Source organism: Cicer arietinum, chromosome 4 (assembly GCF_000331145.2).
Source record: "Cicer arietinum cultivar CDC Frontier isolate Library 1 chromosome 4, Cicar.CDCFrontier_v2.0, whole genome shotgun sequence".
Classification (NCBI taxonomy): domain Eukaryota; kingdom Viridiplantae; phylum Streptophyta; class Magnoliopsida; order Fabales; family Fabaceae; genus Cicer; species Cicer arietinum.
In genome coordinates this window covers 14,172,493-14,195,071 of record NC_021163.2, presented here as the reverse complement: position 1 = coordinate 14,195,071, position 22,579 = coordinate 14,172,493, and the positions used below count along the sequence as shown (strand labels likewise).

The 22,579-nt window shown below is 27.4% G+C and overlaps 3 protein-coding genes across 3 annotated transcripts; 1 reads left to right on the top strand and 2 right to left on the bottom strand.

Annotated features, from left to right (window-relative positions):
* Positions 1-6,362: 6,362 nt before the first annotated feature.
* Positions 6,363-12,252, top strand: LOC101511648 (amino acid permease 6-like). The gene is made up of 7 exons (XM_004496803.4): positions 6,363-6,783; positions 6,900-7,133; positions 7,915-8,008; positions 8,654-8,868; positions 9,171-9,316; positions 9,436-9,663; positions 11,376-12,252. The coding sequence occupies exons 1-7, from the start codon at positions 6,717-6,719 to the stop codon at positions 11,796-11,798; spliced, it is 1,407 nt and encodes a 468-aa protein (XP_004496860.1). The 5' UTR covers positions 6,363-6,716; the 3' UTR covers positions 11,799-12,252.
* A 179-nt stretch (positions 12,253-12,431) lies between these two features.
* On the bottom strand, positions 12,432-15,917 carry LOC101490044 (uncharacterized). Its single transcript, XM_004496753.4, has 4 exons — positions 15,447-15,917; positions 14,374-14,603; positions 13,553-13,660; positions 12,432-12,678 (listed from the first exon to the last, which is right to left on the bottom strand). The coding sequence occupies exons 1-4, from the start codon at positions 15,634-15,636 to the stop codon at positions 12,550-12,552; spliced, it is 657 nt and encodes a 218-aa protein (XP_004496810.1). The 5' UTR covers positions 15,637-15,917; the 3' UTR covers positions 12,432-12,549.
* A 1,873-nt stretch (positions 15,918-17,790) lies between these two features.
* Positions 17,791-22,088, bottom strand: LOC101489730 (pyruvate kinase isozyme A, chloroplastic-like). The gene is made up of 7 exons (XM_004496752.4): positions 21,322-22,088; positions 20,698-20,785; positions 20,388-20,578; positions 19,742-19,860; positions 19,171-19,414; positions 18,686-18,920; positions 17,791-18,307 (listed from the first exon to the last, which is right to left on the bottom strand). The coding sequence occupies exons 1-7, from the start codon at positions 21,859-21,861 to the stop codon at positions 17,979-17,981; spliced, it is 1,746 nt and encodes a 581-aa protein (XP_004496809.1). The 5' UTR covers positions 21,862-22,088; the 3' UTR covers positions 17,791-17,978.
* Positions 22,089-22,579: the final 491 nt, after the last annotated feature.

Genomic DNA, 22,579 nt, shown 5'->3' with positions numbered 1-22,579 from the left:
ATAACTTAGTTTTTTTTTTTACTCAATAACCCAACATGCATACTAAATAGATTTGCCTCCTCTAATCTCACTTTAGAGAATAAAATAAGAATATCAATTATTGATTTTTAAATTACTGATTGATATTATATGCATATGCATGATCAATTATAAGTGATTAATATCAATAGCTGATTTACCTATTTTATAAATTTTCTACTTTAAAGTAGTCAAATTCTTAAAAAAAATGAATTTGTCTCCTCTAAAGGATGATTCTCAGTCAAGATTTATTCTTGATTAGTTGCAAAAACACAACATTTTTCATGTTGATTGTTGTATTGTAATATTTTCCATTTCTTGTCTACAGGAGGAACTAAATACAAGTTTTGTAGATTTGCTCAATACATAAATCTTATGGGTTGTACCATTGGTTACACTCTCACAGCATCCATTAGAATGGTGTAAGAACCTAATTAATCTTTCGCTATCTATTTAAATTGAATTGTGTGAGTTTATCGATAAGACATCAAGATTTTCCATAAAAATAGACACAAATATTTGTTAGTCGAGAGAGTTTATTAAAAAAAAAATTATGATTTCATATACTATTTTTAATTTATTTCTATAAATTTTTATTTTATTCAATAGCTTATAAAATTTTAACTTTATTTTATTTTTATATATATAAATAGTATATACTTAGATACTTGTTTGATAAATGTTTATGTTATAACTACATACAGGATCAAAGTCTTGAGCTGATTTATAAGAAATTGAATTATATATGATAAATTAAATCTCGCATTTAATATGAGACATTTGTAATTATACAATCGGAGATCAGCCGATCTCAAAAATATAGATTATGATTTTTGGTTAAAAAATTAAAAAATTCATATAAATTTGAAATATCTTATCTTAATCAAATGATGGCTAATGTTTGACTGTGTGAGTGTGACGATCTCTTATGGCGAAAAATTGAATTAAATTTATAAGCTATATATAAATATCACAGTACTCATTACTCAATAATAATAATAATAATAATAATAATAATAATAATAATAATAATAACAATAATAATAATAACAACAATAATAATAACAATAACAATAATAATAATAATAATAATATATTGTTTGTGAAACCGGGAATAAAAAAATCCAATTGCTTTCATAAGTATGGGCATGAAGCAAATTGCAATACATCGAATTATCCATTGATGGCAATATTTTGGGTTTCACAGATTTTACTAAGCCAAATTCCAGATTTCCATGAACTTTCATGGCTCTCTATTGTTGCAGCAGTTATGTCTTTTGGTTATGCCTCCATAGGCATTGGTCTCTCCATAGCCAAAATTGCAGGTTAGGCATAATAGCTTTTACTTATTAAATATAAAACTAAGAAAAGACTAAAATTAAAATATTTTAAAATAAAAAAAGACTAATTTTATGAATAAGTGAAGATTGAAGAGGACAAAAGTACAAATTAAGTCTAGTTAAAATAAAAAATATAAGACTTGATTTTTTTTTAATACATGATATTTATAACGTGTTAAAAGCATTTGTAAAAAATCATTTAAAAGAAATTGAAATATATTATGTGAATTGACTTAACATCATATACCAAAACTGTTAACTAAAAATATAGTAGAATTTAATAGACGGTTTTTTTTTTTAAGAAGATACCAAAAACAAAATTGTAAAGTTTTTATAAGAATTAGAAAAATATTTAACCTATTGAATTTATTTATTGATTTATATTATTTATAGGTACTTGCACAACCCATATTTTCAATTGTGGAAAGGTGGGGTGGTAAACAGCGTTGGCCAGAAATCAAGTTAATGGGAAAGGAATATTATGTAAAAATTCCATTAAATGAATATGTTTAAGTTGATATGGAGAACATTGTAGGTGATATTCACAACATTGTTTGCTATGATTGGAGCAATAATCTTTTTTTTCTTTTGACAGTGTACTTTCCATTGGATAGGAATGAAATTGTTTAATGGGTTTTCTTTGATTGTCACTCTTGTTGCTATAATTGGATCAATGGAAGGAATTATATATAAACCATTTCAGTCTATAATTAATGTCTCTTTATCTTCATAACCACCGACAACACAAACTTTTTGGGTCCTACTGCCATGGCCGGAATTTCAGTTACTATATTGAGTTTGTTGTTAATTTGTTCGTTTTGATTCATGTCCTCGATGTATTTCATTTTTATTTTTGTTATTGAACAATATTTTTGATATTCAGTGTTGAATTTTTGGAGTGACATCATAATTTAGATGTTAGTAATTTGTAATAATGTCTTTGCACTTTCAATTTTTACTTAAAAAATTTCTTCATTTAATTTGTTAAAATAATATTTATAATGGTATGACTTTGCAAAATAAGGAATAATAATTTAACTCAAATAGTAAATAAATACAATATATTACAAATATAATTTGGTCCATTATAAAATAAACTTCAAAATATAATGTAATTCATTATAATAGTAACCAAATTTTCTTTATTCGCGTGAAAAAATATTTTTATTTTACAATGTTTATTCTTTTGTTTTTTATACTTTATTATAATAGATATTTGCATTTAAAATTTAATTATAAATCAAAATGAAAATAAATATAGGGCGGAGAAATTGAAATTCTAGAAACTAAAATGACAAGAGTGGAATAAGTGATACTCAATTATAACTTTTACACTTTTATGTTTTACTATATTCTAATTTAGTTATTTATTATAATGTTGTGAATGTATATATAATATTTTTATCTTATTATATTGGTATCGAATATAATTCTCTATTTTATAATTTAATGTTAACATAGATAAATATGATAGAATATAAGACATGATTAAGTTATTCTATTTTGTTGCAATGACAGATGTAGAAATTTTATTTGATGGGTAATTAAAATAATATATATATATATATATATTTATGAAAAGAAAATGATTAATTTTATAAAATACATAATTGTAATGACTATACTAATTTAAACATATACAAATTACAATTGTTATTTACAAGATTTTATATTTTAAAAATATTAAATCATTTTTAAATTCTTTACAAAATTTATGATACAAACACATCTTTTAATAGTTGAAATAAATATATCATTTTTTATTTTATAAATTATGAATATTTATCGCGTGATTTTTATATTTATCAGTAAAAGTATTTATTTATTTTTATATATTTATCATTCACAAATCTATAATTCAATATAAATGATAAAAAATATCTTCTTTTTTTTTTTATATTTATCAGTCATAAATATGTATCCCGTATTTTTTATATTTATCATTGATAAATATATATCACATATATTTAATATATCAATGATAAATATTATAAATTTGTTTTTATAAGTGACATATATGTATGTTGGATTTTTATATTTATATATGTCTCGTGTATTTTTATATTTATGAGTGATAAATATTTATCTTTTTAAAAAAAAATTATTCGTGACAAATATGTGTCCCATATTTTTTTATATATCAATAGTATATATTTGTCCCGTGTTTTTTTAATATTTATCAGTGATAAATATTTATCTTGTTTTTTTTTTCAAATTTACCAACGACAAATATGTGTCTAGTAATTTTTATGTATTAATAACAAATATTTATTCCGTATTTTTATAAGTGTTTAACATTTTGTTGTGTGTTTTTCATATTTATAAGTGACAAATATTTATTCATTTTTTTATATTTATCATTTACAAATCTATAACTAAATATATATCACAAAAATTTGTCATGTAATTTTTACATGTATTAGATATAATACTTTATCCCCATGTTTTTAAATATTTTTCAGTGATAAATATTTATCCCATATTTTTTTAAATTTATCATTGACAAATATGTGTCATGTATTTGTTTTTTGTATAGATAAAAAATATTAGTGCTATATTTTCTATATATATTTATCTGTGATAAATATGTACTCCATGTTTTATATATATTGTCAGTGAAAAAATTTTATTGCATATTTTTTTTTATATTTATCATTCAAAAATCTATAACTTAATATAATGATTGCAAATATAATTGATAAGGAAAAAATAAATAATAAAATGAGAGAAATAATATTTAAGAAGGAAGTGATTTAGATTTGAAATGGAAAAATATTGTAAAATTTGATTGTAAATCAAGGAGTGAAAAATGGATACATTGGTTATTAGATGGAGAAATAAATAATACATTGATAATAGGGAATAAACAAATGATATATTGATTAATAGCTAAAATATTAAACTGGATAATACATTAGATGATAGAGAGTAAATAAATAAAGAAGTGTTTTGGACTAAAATATCTCTAATTTTAATTATGTGTCAATTGATGGAATACAAGTTGTTATATAAAATCAAATATATTTTACTCATATATATATATATATATATATATATATATATTATATCTTATTTAAATCATTTGATAAATAAACATGATATGATAAATCCATAATTTTATCATATCACACCCCTCTAATTTAAAATTTGATCTTGAATATGAGTTGAGTTATAAACCGAAATGATACAATAAGAACAGTAATTTATTCAATTAACCTTAAAAAATCAATTTAAAATGTAAAATTAAAATATAAAAAAGTAAATCTAATCAAATATAAATATAAAACAATTAATAGAATTTGATATTAAACTTAAAAATGAAATATTAATAATTAATTTAAAAAATATTTATGATTTAATGACAAAGGTAGTTTTTTATTTTTTATAGAATTTAATAAATATTAGTATTCAAAATTATAAAAAATATGAAAATTAATTGAAATTCTAAAATAAATAAAAAAAATTTACAAAAGTAATTTTGTCATTTACATATATATATCATTGTATATTTATTTATATTCTAACAAATAAAATATAATATTTGGTTACTCATTATTTAAAAAAAAGAATTATTTATTTATTTAGTAGTGACAATTGATCGTTTTAAATATAGAATTATTTTATATTTATTTACTTTTTTAGTATTTTTTTTATTAATTTATAATATTTCAAATATAATAAGTTTATTTAAAAAAGAACTAATTTGTAATTATTCACAATGTTATTTAAATATAATATATATTATTATATTATATCATTATGAGACGTGTATTAAATATATAATAAAATAAAATTTATCATGTTAGTTACCATGTGTGCATCAAACACATGATATGATAATATTTATCTTATCATTATCATATCTTATCTTTATATCATATTATATATTTATTATATTCTGCACATCAAACTAGCCATATTTATATTTATTTAGTCAAATATGTACTTATTGTTTATTATTAAAATTCTAATCATAATACTCATCATATTTTTTATTTACAATGGAAACATAAATTATATTATTTTTAGGCCAGATCAGGGGGCAAAGCGTAATGTATAATTAATGTGGTAGCTGTAGTTACTTTTTTTTTTAATTGATATATTTTTATATTTATTTATCTAATATATATATTTAGTTAATTAAACAAATTTATTTTTAGAAAGTTAATTGAAATACGACATTAAATCCGTTTCGTTTTCATACTTTTAGTCTTTACCATAATTACAGGAAAAAAACTTTGTCAACAATGATAATTATCAAAACAAAATCAATAAATAATATGAACAATGAATTTTTTACCAACAACTTAATTGTTAACATTGAAATTGATATTATTGTTAGTAAATTTAGTCCAATATTAATTATGAATGAATATAATTATATAAAGCGTGAACTTAATTTTCTTAAATAGTTGTTGTTAATTTTTTTTATGGTGCTTTAATTAATATTTTATGAGAAAAGAGGATGTATTTTTTAATGTTAAATAATTTTATGATAAAACATGTTAAAATAAATAACTTTCATTGAATGTAAGTGTAAAATCATTTTACATCGAAAGTGTACATTAATTAAACTCATAATTTTATATAAAAAAATATTATGAAATTTTTGTTTTTATAATTAAGTTTAATATGTAAATTTAAAAGTATATTTTTTTATATTTGTAATTAAGCATAGCTTTATTACATATTTCTTTTAATCCCAAATATAAAATAAATTAAATCAATAAAAATAAATGTATTTAGTCAAAATTTTAAATCAAATACATCAACTTTTGTGTTTTAATTTTTCTCTTATATTTTAGAATATAGATAATATATATCATTAATTTTATTTAATGTATAAAAATGCACCTAAGTTATTTGAAAGAGACACAAATAAGGCATCCTGAAATTGCAGAATTCAATGAGTAAAAAATGACAATATAATTATAAAACCGACATATGTTGACTCCTAGTATAGTGTAGTAGCCACTGGGTTGTTTGCGTTAAAAAAATAAAACGAAAAACCACTGTCTTGGAAATAAGCGTAGAATTAAAAAATAAATGTACTACTAGAAGTGGTGTTGGAATATCTTCCAACACATTTTTTGGTAGCATTCTTTTATTTTGATTTTTGACTCATTTCGTAGCATTATCTCTCTGTCTTTTTTTTTTTTGACCAAAACATTTGATAGCATTCTCAATATGCAAAATGTATTTTTTCTCTTCATATATTTCATAATAGAGCATTGAATGAGGTGCCAACTTTGGTTTAGCGTTTCTTAATTCTTAAAATATCTCTTTAAAGGGTAGTGTCTAAATTTCATATCAATAATCAATATTCAAAAAAACTAGGAGACAGAGTCAGAGAGAGTCATGGCACAGAGTAGCTTCTCCATAGATGATGGAAAGTATGATGATGATGGTGGCATAAAAAGAACAGGTTAGTATATATCTTGTGTGTTCAAAACAATGTACACATCAAAAAAGTTGTTTTTTTTTTCAAATATTGTTAGTTTGTTTTTAATTTAACATTAATAATTTTGTATGAAAATGAAGGAACATGGATAACAGGAAGTGCACACATAGTGACAGCTGTAATAGGATCTGGAGTGTTATCATTGGCATGGGCTATTGCACAATTAGGATGGATTGCTGGCTCAATTGTTCTCATTCTTTTCTCTCTCATCACTCTCCTCACTTCTTTTCTTCTAGCTGATTGTTATAGGTATCCTGATCCTGTTCATGGGGCCAGAAATCCTACCTATATGGTGATGGTCAAAAATATTCTAGGTAATTAGTACAAAACTTATTTTCTTTCTTTATGTTTTACTTTCAAGTCATACATTTGGTTCTGTTTTCAGTCAAAGTTCATATTTTTATGACTAATGTAAAAATGGCTTAAATCAAGATTCTTTTTTCAACACTTTAAATCTCATAGAGTGTAACGAGATAAATTTAAATCTACTAAGTGAGATTTGATTATATCTGAGACGACAATAAAAGTATTAATATCAATTTGTGTTGTATGGTAAAGTTTAACTTTCTCTAAATAGTATATTGATTTTTATAATTGGAGTCATTTTTGTAATTAAAAAAAATCAAATTTAAATTATTCTTATATATTTTATTTGTTTTAATTTAATCTAGAAGGTTATAAAATATTAATATTAATTTTGGTTAAAATTATTTACCATATATAATGAAAATGCACGTGCACACAACACAAGCACAATCTATTGTACTAATTGTGCTACAAGTTAAAACTCAAAATGTTGTTGTACAAAATAAAAAAAAACAGGACAATTAAGCAAACACTAAACAACAACAATTTTTAGTTTCTTTAAAACAGTACACCTACACCTTATAGTCGTTCCTATGAAAATCATATTTAAATGTGCTCATTATTTATCCACTATAAAAAAAAATTATGAACAACTTTTTTTACAGTTTTATGAACAAATTTATGTTGTGTTTTTCTATAGAAAGTATGAAAATGTAGAACAAAAGCACACGACATTTTTCTTTTGAAGTTGATTGTTGCATTGTCACGTTTCTATCTCTTTCTCTACAGGAGGAACTCAATACATGTTATGTGGATTGGCTCAGTACACAAATCTTATAGGTTGTACCATCGGTTACACTCTTACAGCATCCATTAGCATGACGTAAGAACCTAATAAATATTTTGTTAAATGTGTGTCTTGATCGACTTATTTAACTATCTATTGAAATCAACATTTGTGAGATGGTTTAAGAGAGTTTATGATTAAAATTGAAATTAAATACATTCATTTTTTGTTGATTCATTTTCTCTTATAATTGAGATTGAAGTGTGTAAAATTTTTTCACCTTATTTTCATAAACTCTTTGGTATACCTAATGAAAACAACATTATATAGAAGTAGTTTCACTTTATTTTATCTTTTATTATATAAATAGTTTATACTTAAACATTTATTTAATAAATGTTTCTATTATAACGTGATACTCAAATATGTTCAGTGAATTTGCACATTCACACAGTTGAGTCATCGATAGTTGTCCGATCGAGATTGTCAAATCCCAAAAAATATAGATTATAATTTTTATTTTATAATTTAAAATATTAAACTTTAATCTAGACTATTTTATTTTGATAAAATGACTACTGAAAGTTTGATCATAAAAGTGCGAAATTCTATGTACAAAATCCGTATCCAATTTATAAATCTATATATGAGAATGAAAATGAAATATTTTCATATCATAGGACTCAAAGCAAAAATGTACCTAATAATAATAATAATACTAATTTGTTGTTTGTGAAACAGGGCCATAAAAAAATCCAATTGCTTTCATAAGTATGGGCATGAAGCAAATTGCAATACATCCAATTATCCATTCATGGCAATATTTGGAGTTTCACAGATTTTACTAAGCCAAATTCCAGATTTCCATGAACTTTCATGGCTCTCTATTGTTGCAGCCGTCATGTCCTTTGGTTATGCTTCCATAGGCATTGGTCTCTCCATAGCCAAAATTGCAGGTTAGGCATAATAGCTTTTACTTATTAAATATAAAATTAAGGAGAAATTGCACTCAAACATATGCTTACATGACACATCTTTATATTTACATTTCCCAAATAATGTACACATTTTATCCTAAAAATACGTGACAATATGTTTGGATCCTTACAATTATTGTATGAAAACAATTAGATGAAGAGAGAAGAATTTTTGCTTAATATAATAGTTTTCTCGGCCGTTATACCATATAACAACGGTAGAATAATCAATGTAGTTTATGTGATAACTGAATGTAATTATTTTTTGTTGAATAATATAGAGCCAGGACACCATGTCAAGACAGGGTTAACAGGGCTTGTTGTTGGAGTGGATGAAACAAGTTATGAGAAGTTGTGGAATACCTTCCAAGCAATTGGAAACATAGCTTTTGCATATGCTTTCAGTATGGTCATTGTTGAGATACAGGCAAGTAAAAGTAATAATAATTTTAAGCAAATAAGGTGCTTAATTCTATTTAAGAAAATTTACGGTACTAATAGTTAAAATAAAAGAGATAAGATTTGAATTTAATTTGTTGTATACAGGACACATTAAAATCAAGTCCACCAGAAAATCAAGCCATGAAGAAATCAAACGTCGTTGGAATCACAGTGACCACATTCTTTTATGCATTATGTGGTCTTCTAGGATATGAAGCATTTGGAAACAAGGCACCAGGAAACTTCTTAACAGGATTTGGCTTTTATGAACCATTTTGGCTAGTTGACATTGGTAATCTTCTCATCATTATTCATCTTGTGGGAGCTTATCAGGTAAATTATTATTTCATCATCAAAAATATCCTTTATTTGACATTATAAGTGTCACTTTAATTAAATTTTAAATTTTGTAAGTTAATAAGTACATTTTTCAAATTGAAAAATATCAATCAAAATATTTCTTCCACAAACTTTTTCCATTAAATATTTTGACGTGACAGTGTAATTGAATGTGTAGTCTATTCATATTATATCAATGTCATTGTTTCGATGACAAATTTTTTTATAAATTTTTGTCATTTAAAAAATAAATTTGTGAATAATTATAATTGAACATGAACTAATTATAGACAAATTAGTCTATAAAATATTTCAATTTCATAAAAAAATTAGTTAATATTGTGAATACATTGATATAAAATGAACGTGGAAAAATCAAATATTCAAACATGTCACAATATAACCTATGACAATAAAAGTTTAAATATAAAATATTTCAATTATTATTTTTAATTTCAAAAATATATTTACCAATTTATAAAATTCAAATTAATTTTACTAACAATAACAATTTAAAGGCTAATTTATCATTTCATTCAAAAATGTTGCTACATGAACATTATGATGCTGGCCGGACGATAGCTATGTTGTTCCCCGCGGCCTGAGTAAAATATATTTTTATGATGAAAAATTGAGAGAAATAAATATGAACATCGAGTAAATCATAAATGGACATGCTTTTTTAAAAGAGTAGCTATAATTTTTTTCTTCTATAATAATTCGGTCTAGTATTATTTATTTCGGTGATGCAATATACGATTATCAACAATAATAAATTTTTTAGTTTTTATTTAAATACCCTATTTCTAAGTTTTGTAGTTTCTTTATACAAGAAGTGTTTTTTATTTATTTTTATATAGTTAACTGATCAATCAACCTATTTATTTGCGGACCAACAAAATATATCACTGCTCAAACTATTTGTAAATGAGTTAGCCCGATTCAGTTAACTAATGGTGGTTCTAAGCATGAGTAGGATAGACGACCGTTCAAAAACTCATTTTTTCAGGGTCCCAATTTTTACTTACTAGTTAGTTAAAAGTATATACAAATATTATTAACTGTTTGAAAAAAATAGAGAATTTGAATTAGCAAATATTATTCTTAATGATAAAAAATTGTGGATAAGATAATATTTAATTATGTGTTTGTTCAAAATCGTTACATTCAACATTTTTTTTTTATAGATAAAAAAATTGATTGATTTACTAAAAGATATAACGAGAGTTTTGGATTTTTATTTACCAGTGAAAAACTTAAATAATCCATTTAATAGGAACTATATTAGTCTCATGCACGGATAATCTCACACGCAAAATCTTTTAAAGTTTCATTATTTTTATATATTTTAAATCAAACAATTGAGTCATTTATAAAAAATATTTCAATATCATATGAAGAGATATGTATTTTTTATTTAGTATTAAAGGATTAAGTATTAAAGGACTTATATATTTAGGTAGCAAACAATAATCTTTGACAATAATTATTTTAAGAAGTCATAATAATTCATAATTAATATTGTATTAAATAGAATAGCAGTGTATTTTTCAATATAACTAATAAAATTATTTGTAAAAGCACAAATAATTGTTTCTTGTGGTAATATATGTTATCATGGTAGTCAAATATAAAAATATATTAATTTATTAAAAAAGTAAATATTCATTTATTAATAGATGGATTGATTTATTTATTGTGTACAGGTATTTGCACAACCCGTATTTAGTTTAGTGGAAAGTTGGGGTAGTAAGTGTTGGCCAGAAAGCAAGTTAATGACAAAGGAATATTATATAAAAATTCCATTGGTTGGAATATATAGAATAAATATCTTTAGGGTGATATGGAGGACAATGTATGTGATATTCACAACAGTGATGGCTATGATATTTCCATTCTTCAACAGCGTTGTGGGTTTGTTAGGAGCAATATCTTTTTTTCCTTTGACCGTGTACTTTCCAACAGAGATGTACCTTACACAAGCTAAAGTGCCCAAATTTTCTCCTATATGGATAGGAATGAAAATGCTTAGTGTATTTTGCTTTATTGTCACTCTTGTTGCTGCAGTTGGATCAGTTGAAGGTATCATCTCAGACCTCAAGACCTATAAGCCCTTCCAGACTAATTGATCCCCTTCTACATTTTGTATTTTATATATTGGTACCTATGTTCAATAAAACATGTGTACTTATTATTAATAAAATAGCATGCAATTTTGGGATCATTCTTTTTTGTTTCAGTCAAAACTCTTACATAATTCAAGTTGGCTAGTTGTGTGTCCACCTAAAATTTTTTGCACGGTCAATCATAACTGTTAAATGGTTAAAAATATTAAACTTTTACTATAATCACTCCTAAAGCCGTGTCTAAAAATAATTGTGATGTGTTGCCAATATAATAAAAACTATAATACCAGTATATATATAATAATTAAACTCTTTTTTAATAAAAACAGAAATGTGTAAGTATATCATATACTCCATCCATCTGGTCTTAAGGCTAAATATTATGATACTTCCTTCATTTAATTAAGACACGTATTATGATACTGTCAACTAATATATACCCCTGAAGGTTCCTTCTATTTTCACAGAAGTCCTAAGTAACTAATACTTCATCATTTTCATAAATTCATATATATGCTCCAACAGAAGCTATCAAAACTTCATTTTTTTCAGACAATTGTATGGACTTCATATGATCTGCAACTTAATCCAGACATATTTAACTTCTAAGTGGAAAATAAAAATTTAAGAGTAATGTCACTACTAATAGGGCTTTCATTTAGATTTAAATAAACTATACACAACATATATGCAAAATGCAAAAGACAGAATTCAGTCAATATATGTGACTAGGTTTCCTAATGTTGCCTTTAATTCAATTTAGCTGAGGTGCTATCTGTATCTGAGATATCCTTTCATCTTCTAAGAGTGCATAAGGGTCTACATATTGTGGAGGTGATAGTGACATCTTGCTTCCGTCGTGGACAAAACTCGGTCCAAAATACTGCAATAAAAACAGACTCAATGCATCAATGTTTCATATACAGAAGGGCAATTTTGAACAAAATTGTACACCAAAATAAACACATTAAATATTTCCATCAAAAAGTTTGTGAAATGTGCTTATGAAAAGGGTCGAAGGTAGTATTTCGGTTAAAAAGTTATCATTTCTCAAACGGGGCAAAATCAAAATATTTCATATCAAGAATTCATGCAGTGTAAAGTTTGTTTTCTAATGTTAAGTATAAAACTATATGATAGATGGGAAGATAAAGCAAAGATCATGAGCTTCAGCATATGATGAAATGAAGTAGGTGCTACAAAGAACTGATTGTAAAAGAATTGTACACTTTCAATGGAAACTTTATATGTTTACCAAACAACCAGCACAAAATCCATATTATTTTTTTGCATCTGCTGATGTTAGCCATTAGTATTGTTACTATTTTATTGAACGTGGGGTTGGGGATCGAATTCACGACCTCGTTATCACTCCACTTCCTAACTCCATCACCTTAGCCCCCAAGTCAACTTTATATCCCTTAGCACAAAATCCATATAGACACGCAAGTTTCAACAGTGCCCGTGAACTATAACTATTACAATGACCAACTATTATAAGAGACAATATACATTTTATTGAAAGGAAGCTGAGGATATAGCCTATATGTTCTAGAGTCATAATTTGCCAATTTAATTGGTTATATTCTGTTTGTCCATCAAATTGTTATTCACTTCTCAATAGCAAACAAGTTCACAATTGAAAGAAAAATCATGTTAACTTCTCACAAAATGCGTACTGTTCGATTACTTAACATGCAAACAGTATGGTCATAAAACAGTACATATCAATATTAGTTGATTGCAAAAGAACTTACAAAGTAAAGAGCAGAAAATAATGCCACAGTTATGAGGATCAACGGTCCAAATGCCAAAAAGAATGTTCCTCCAAGTGTCAATAGAAGTTTAGCTCGAGGTACTAAGCCCTGAAATGGATAAATACATAAGTGATTTCTGATGACTCACTAAAAAAACAGAAGTTCAAATAGATGTTAGCATTAAAAGCTCAATTACATAAACTACACTATCAGTTATGATTCGGCGGCACTTTATTTTGTTACATTTCCATTAGCCGTAAGACTCTTAACCAAATTTGCAGTGCTGGCTTGCTGCAACTGCTACCTTCTCATTCTTTAAAAATTAGGATCAACAGAAACCACGGAGAATGAAAAACTTTACTACAATCGATCATAAGAAGCACAAAAGGTGATTTAGAACAGAAAACTACTGTCTCAAGTCATGAAGAATACTTATTTACTACACAACAGCACAACAGCACAACAGATGAGGTACATACTTTATTTGGAAAGTATATCAAACACTTCAAATCATTCTCTAAGCAAAGCTATTTACAGAGAGACAAGAAATACTGTATATCAGAACTTATGAAATCATATTTATATCTCTAATTATGAGTTATTTCTTTGTTGGAAAACTGATTATATACAAACTTTGTTCTCAAAATTCTTTAAATCTCTAACTAGTTCCTTACTTATCAAATCATATTTATCTCAGTTATTTACAAACAATGTGGAACACATGAAAAGACCAATTTAAACAAAAGACTTGCAACAAAACCTTTGAAACCACTTCACTGATTTTTGATATATTATTGAAGGAAAGTCAACAAAGAATCAACCTCGAGACCTTCACTGTTCAGTGCCATAGACCGCTCCCTCTGATTGTCTAAACCTCTCTCAACATTGGTCGACACCGTTTTTCTGTTAGGGAAACCTCTATTTTCTTCATTCACAAAAACTTCTTCATCAACTCCATAGTTGGTTTGCTTGTAATCCTCAAGTAATGATGTAGGGGTCATACCTCTCCTCTTCAATTCCTTCATAAATAATGACTCTGGAGGCTCTTCTCCTAAAAATACAATAGTAGTGGTATGAAGGCACCAAAAGGAAAAGTTAATAATTTGATGTTCTATTTGATCACTTACAATCTAAGCTACTTCCCTAACATAGTTCATGTTGTAACAAAAATTGATTTTAGCTAAAAGTGAGTTGAATTTAAAGTAGTTTATGTAAAAATACATTCACGTAAAAGTGAATTGAACAATAAATTTGAGTCAAAAGCTACAAATTCTAGTTTCAAGTTAAAATCGATTCTAGAGGAAAAATCAATTTTGACTTCATCCAAAAGTGAAACCAAACATACACAATAACATAAACTTTTTCTTGGGAAACAACACATGAAAGGCCAAACTATAAAGACCTAAGTGTTTGCTCTTGAGATGATACAATCCAAATAATAAATGAACTCATCAAACACCATCTAAGGTGTATTTATGATTTTATATTCAAGTACCGATAAAGGCCAATACTTAAAAAATAAAAAATAAAACACTTTAACAATTGTTTGCTAATTGCTATCTATCAATAATACAAACAGGCTAGAAAATATTATTAAAATTATTAACTATTTATTAATGCTAGTTTCAACCCTCTAATTTCTAATTTCAGTTAGACTCAAATAGATTACTTGAACTGAATTCAGATAACCTACTTGAACTTAATTTAGCACATAAGTGAACCTGATAGTTATTTGGTGTAAATGGAAGGGAAAAAATGGGTGAAACTAGCAAAAGTGATAATTATTTCAAATTAAGAATAATTCTTATTAAAGAAAAACATTACAATTCTAAAGAAACAATTATTCTTCTAACTAGATGACACAAGTAGAAAAGAAGGAAAAAAAAAAACTTGCCATTGTTTTGGTTCTTCTGGGTATCTTGAGAACTACAACAGACCCTATTAGGATTGAAGGACTTGGAAGTAGTGAAAGTTTGAAACTTTGCGATCCTTTTGTGGAAAAAGCAGTGTTGGGAATTATAATTTGTGGGAAAATTGGATTGGGAAAGGGAAAGTTGAGAAAGGGTGGGTCTCAAATACGCCATAACTAACACAACAAACTTGAAACGTAAGAGAGAGAGAGAGAAGCAAATGAAATAAATGGGTTTGGTTTGGTAGCAAAGAAATTTTGAAAAGGCTTGTTTCTAGAGGAATGAAGCAAGTGGAGTAGTAGAACCTGGAAGTAGATGAAGAAGCGTAGTTTAGTGTGAAATAACTAACGGTGACTAATGTGCGCCGATGTCGGTCTACGTTTGTGGCTGTAAAGAAGTAAGAAGACGTGGTTTTGTGGTTTCAGGTTCACAACATGTACAAATAATAATCATGATTTCCTGTTTTTTTTTTTTTAGTAACAAATTGATATTTTCTGTGTTGATAGGAAGACTAATAAATGATTTTCTTCCTTCTTTCTTAGAGTTTATTTCTTTTACCCGTATCGTGTGTGTAATTTCTTTTTTATAAAAATCATAATAAATTATATAAATAAGTTTTAAAAATAATTATACTAAAAATTAAGTATTAATAAAACGTTTGTAATTGATTGAACGATATATATAAATTAAATTCTATCATATTATTCTGATTTTTCTACTAAAATTTGTTGGTAAAGTTTTCTACCGATTCTATCAACTTACAGTTGCTTAAAAACAAAGCTCTATCAACGGTAACACTAAACATGGATTTACATTTGTAAGACAAGGATATTAAAAAAATTAAGTATCTTGTAGGAAAAAAGAATTGAGTATCTTTTAACTTATATTTGAATAGATTAATTTAATAATTGTTATGAACTTGATTCCAATCCAAAAATAACTAGATTCAAACGTGAAATGTGCTTAAATTAAGTATATACATTTTAACATCACAAAATATCAGTATACATCTTCAAAATAGTTAATTTTGAACCATAATCATATCATTGTTATCTAACGGCCATCTACAATATTTATTAATATCTAATAGAGGGTATATAACTTATTTTCGTCTAAAAAAACCCTTTTCAATTTCTCCAACTCCGATATGAGTATCAAAATATTTGCAGGTCAATTTCTCCAACTCTTATTGGTTTGCAGGTACACTTTACCGAGAGCTACACCGACATACTCCTCCGTTACAATTTGACTCCAACCATAAAAAACTAACTTCGTAATTATGTAATCTTAAGAAATGTTAACAAAAATTAAAAATAGAAAATAATTTTTTCTTGTCAGGTATTTGCATGCTAAAGTTATTATCACTTTCCAAAGGACTCTCTATCTAATTACTCCAGTAAAAAATAGAAAATAAAAGGACTGGTTAATGGTTCCCCAGACCACAGTAAGAACTTTCCGAGTAAAGACAAATGAAAAAACAAAATTCTTGTCAATTTGTGTTTAATAAATGTATAAGCTCAAAGACAATTATCATATCATCGATGCCTTACGCAACTCTTAACCGACCACCTTGCAATTGTAGGCTTAATTTACTTAGACTACAATTATCACCAAACCCTTTTGTTCATGATCACACCTCAAAATCAATTGTTCTCGATTCTAGTTAATTGCTGTCCAGTTCAATCAATGTCAAAGTGTTTAGACAATATTTGTTTTCCCCTAAATTAAGCCTAATTTATCTTTATTATAATATTATATCCAATTATTGTTATAAAAAATAGGTAAATCAACTTTAGTTAACTCAACCGTCTATTATAAAATAAAATAGGTTGAATAGAATAGTATAAAAAAGGTGGAATAGAATAGTATGAATATATCATTCTAGGTACCCATCGGGAAAGAGATATGGCCATATATAGTCATCATTATATAAATTGAGAATGAGAAGTCGTGTGGGAATATCCCATTTCTATACGGAAAAGACAAATTGAATAGGTTTGGCGTGCCAGTTTAGGAGCTTGCTTTGGTAGTATTTTGTTGTTTTACAAAACAAGCAACTCCATTTATCGCAATCAAACTTTGCAAGTTAGATATAACTATCATTTTTTGTAATCATGTACTAGTGTGAAGTGTGAAGCCTCCACTAACTTTGCTGATAATTAAGCTCCATTAGAAAATCTAGTTAACCACCTTTAGTGAAGTCTCTCCTTCCAGCCACGTTTTCATCCACAACATTAGAACGCTGAGACTTTACTTAAATGATTCGACTCCAGTTCCATTCAGTGATATAACTACTATGTATTAGTATGTACTAGTGTAAAATTGGCATTTCATGAATTCAGAAGCATATTTATAAAGGAGTACCTCGTTCTAAAAATAATAATTCATTTTTAGGCTTTGTCGTATTATTGTATAAGGACCACAAACTAGGAATACATTATAACAATAATATCCAACTTCCAAGTCAAGAAAATACAAAGACACGTATCTTTCACTATATTTGCAGCCTTGCATTTCTAGATAATTGTCTTAACCTGAATTGATTGGAGAGCCATGGGAGTTGTACGTGTTGGAGCAACATCTGAGACCACTAGAACAACATCTCCTTTGTTGATCAATTCTTTGGATTTCATAAGCTCCACAGATTTTGAGATGTTGGATTCAGCGTCATCTGATAAATCAACAAGAAGTGGTACAACACCCCATTGCAAATTCAGCGCCATGCGGGTACTCTCATCGTTGGTGAAAGCGAAGATAGGAGGATCTGGACGGTTGCGTGATAGTAACGATGCCATGTAACCATGCTTTGTGTATACAAAGATGGCATCCACGCCAAGTTTGTTAGCTGCAGAAACATAAACAGACAGACAAACAAACACAAATGGGGTAAGTTTCATCAAGTTACTTACACAGATTCCAAAATGCCAAGGTTAATATAGGGTCTGTTTGGATTAACTTATTTAAGTTTATCTATTGACATAAGCACTTGTGAGATTATTTGAGAGAGTTTATAAAAACAACTTATGATATGTTCATAAGCTATTTTCAACTTATTTTCATACGCTATTCAAGATAGCTTATGAAAATAGTTTATAGTTTATATGAAAACAGTTCGATTTTATTGTATATTTTATATTAAAAAAATAACTTATACATAAGTACTTATATGATGAGTGCTGAATTAAGCTGGTTATCCAAAGTTGCAAGAAAGAATGCGAAGTACCCATTTCAACAGCACAATTGCATATTTGCTCAGTGATGCAATCTGGCAATGATGCTCCAAGTTTATGGTTATTGAGAAGATTTTGTCTGTTTTCCTCTCTACTCCATGATTCCATTCTACTGCTAGTCATATCCAACACTGCCAAAGCTTTCTGTCCAAATGAACCAATAGCTGACTCACCAGATAACATCAAAGCATCCGCATATTGTCGAACTGCTTCAGAAACATCTGCTACCTTATATTGCATAAAACCAAAGATTATTTTAATAGGTAAGTACTGAGTTCAACATTCCAACAGGGTGCGTGTTTGATTCTATTTTTGACAAAAATTGATTTGGTAAAATTGATTTAAGTTAAAAGAGCATTAAATGTAAAGTGGTTTATGTTTGAATACATTCACGTAAAATTAAATTGAACAACAAATCTTAGAGGAAAAATCACGTTAGGAGTCACAAGCAACAACTCCTAACAAAAATTGATTTTACCTCAGCACGAGTTGGTGTTGGATACTCAACCATTGACTCAAGAAGCTGAGAAGCTACAATCACTGGCTTATTTTGTTGTCTGCAAATGCGAACAATATGCTCCTGGACTGTTGGAATTTGTTCAAGTGGTATTTCGACTCCAAGGTCACCACGAGCTACCACGATCCCATCTGAAGCTTTCACTATTTCCTCCAGATTATTAAGCGATTCTAGGCTTTCTACCTTTGCCAATACTTTTATGGATCTGAAAAGATCATTTATCATTCTTGATTTGTGCTAAAATAACTTTGAATTAAAGCACTTGTACAGAAGAAAAAATGTAAACATGAGGCAATTAACTATCGGATAGATATGCTGTTAACGTTGGTTTTTCTCAAACATCAACAACAGAGAGGAAGCTGACCACCAAAATTATCAAATTAAATGTAATGGCAGCGATGTTTGTAATGCATGGCAGATTCCTATGACATTATTTTTATCTAGAAACTACATCATCTTTTCAGAGGAATAAATAGGTTTTACTAATGATGAAATGAATAAACGATTATTCGGTGAATCTATGCTTCCTTACTTGGGTGATTTGGAAGAGAGGTAGTTCTTTAAATCCTTAACAGAGTCAGCATGATTGACAAAGGATAAGGCAAAAAAATCAACACCCTCAGCTATACCAAAGTTAATGTCAGCCCAATCCTGTGGATAAGTTTATAAGATAAAACATATAAGGAAAAGATTCGAAATTCATAACACTATTCAAAGAGTTATACCCAAAAAAAAAGGTTCGCAAAGACATCATCAAAGTTTAAATAAAGGATGTGAAATGCTCAGTTTTGACTTTTGAAGAAGGTAGCTTCTCAGTGTGTTATACTGATTAATTTGCCCATCAATTGTATAAAAGTAACTATATTGACATTGTAAAAGCCTGGGACCGTTTACTTTGTCGGAGCGTTTTTAGTTTTCATTTCTTAAAACTTGTGTTAATATCACTTATTGATAAAAAGGTAGGATAGTTTTGGAGAGAACAATTGTCTACATTTCTAAAAACAATGAAAATGTCAAAAAACCGTTTTCATTATTTTCAGAAATGCAACTTCATTAATTAACATTTCATCTTATCTCCATGACAATGATTTACTTTAAGAACCTTTCATCAAGGTAAAATGGACATACATTTTATGAAAACAGGAAATGTTTTCACAAAGTAAAAGGTTAATATATACCTTTGTTGATAGAGTGGGGAACTTGTAATTCCTCCTTACAAGCTTTCCATCTCTCCAGCAACTAAATTTGGCTCCAGGTAAGAAAAGACCAGCATCTATGCACTTACAGTGCAAATCATTTCCAGTTTTTTCAATGACTACAAAGCATGCCATTCCACCATCAATAACAAGTTCATCACCTACTTCAATACCTGACACCCATTAACCAACTTCAGTATTCACTTCAATGCATAATAATAACATAGGAAGCTGTCAAAAGTGAAAATTCATATTGGAACAGAAAAGGAAGGGTTACAAAAAATATCACTACCTTCAGAAAAGCCTTTATAGTTTGCTTGAACGGTGAATGGACGAGAACCCTCAAAATGTTCAGTAGTAAACAACCAAGTTGAATCTTCCTAAGATTGAAACAAAAATTGCATGGTTCCAAATTCAAATGCAAACAAGCCTATCACAAACTAATATAGGGGCATAGTGCACACAGAACAAATGGCAAAAGTAGATCCTAAATTATGAAGACGGCACCAACCACATAGACACCAATAAAAATGCAAGTAATTGAATGTAACTAGATGTGTTGGTGCCACAGCACGTGTCGGACACTTGACATACATTCGATATAAAGTGTCAGTGCTACATAGTTGCTAAGTGTAGCCTATGTTTGGTTCCATGTTTAGAGCCATCAAAATTGATTGTGCAGGTATAAAAATGATTGACATGTTTGGTTATGCTGGAGTATAATTAATTTTGCCTCCATAATTGATTCTAACTTGAGGCTAAGAATTGTAACTATTGGGTCTAAACCTGATTTTTACACTGAAATTTATATTGTTCAACTCACGTAAATTTATCCAAACATAAACCACCTGTCATTTTAAGTCAAATCAATTTTTGTGGCCGCAGAACCAAACATGCATTATGTAAGGTTGCTTACCTCTACTTTAACCGAAGAAGGTGCTCCATGATCAACAACATGAATCTGACTACCCTCAGTATCAATCATAACAGAAACAGAAAAACCCTTTTCCTCATTCATCTTCTTAATCTTCCTAATAACATCACGGTGCCATTCTCTACTACCATGACACATATTAAGCCTTGCAACGTTCATTCCACCCATTGCCAACTTCTCTAAATCCTCCAATGAACTACAAGCAGGACCAACAGTGCACACAAGCTTTGTCTTCCTCAACCCTCTAAAACCCTTCACCATTAACTCTCCTTCTGAAACCAAATCCAACCCTAAAGTTCCCTCCAATGCAACATTGCTTCCTTTTTTCACACCCAATTCCACTGTTGCTCGAACCTTAGCAACCCCATATTTTACCTTCCATTTCTCTTCTCCCTTGCAACAAAATCCAAAATTGAAAGCCCTATTTTTCAAATCTAATGAAGGGTTTCCAGATATACAAGATTGTCTCACAAAGCTTAGATCGCTTGTTGAAGCGGACATTGACTTGAAAATCATTGCCATGAGGTTCTTGGTGGGAAGAATACAGTTGTGACTAACTGAGTAATGTGAGATCCAAGTTGTGAACTTTAGAAGAAAATCGATGATGGGGTTTGAAGGATTTTGTTGTAAACTCCGTCAATGTTTGGATTGTGGTCGCAGAACAAACCAGGGAGATAAATGCAGCGACAGCTTCGTATAAACATGAGATGATTTTGTTTTTAAAGTTGTCCTTTATATTATTTTGTAGATTTAAATATGTCTATTTTGATTCTCTAAAAGCATATTATTGTGTTGTATGTCCACATTTTCCATAAACATTAGAAAACTTACAAGATTACTTAAAAATTTGGGATGTGTTAGAATCTAGAGGTAACTCTTGTTTGAAGAGATTTAATAATTACAAAAATTCATTTAATGATGTAGCTCAAGCAAGAGTTTAAAATAAAGGTAAAATTAAAAGAAAATACCTGCACTCAATTCAATATCTTTTTAAATACAAATATATATATTTTAAAAATTCAGTTATTTAAAATATATTTAATATCTTTAAATTTTAATTTAATTAACAAATATCGATCAACGTGTGTATGTTAATTATGGTAAAATTTATTATTTTTATTAAAATTATATATATATAAGTTTTTAACTAAAAATAACAAAATTTAAAACCGTAAAAAGTTGAATACATCATTTTTCAATACAATATTTATATTTAGGGTTTTGTACCAGACACCCCCCC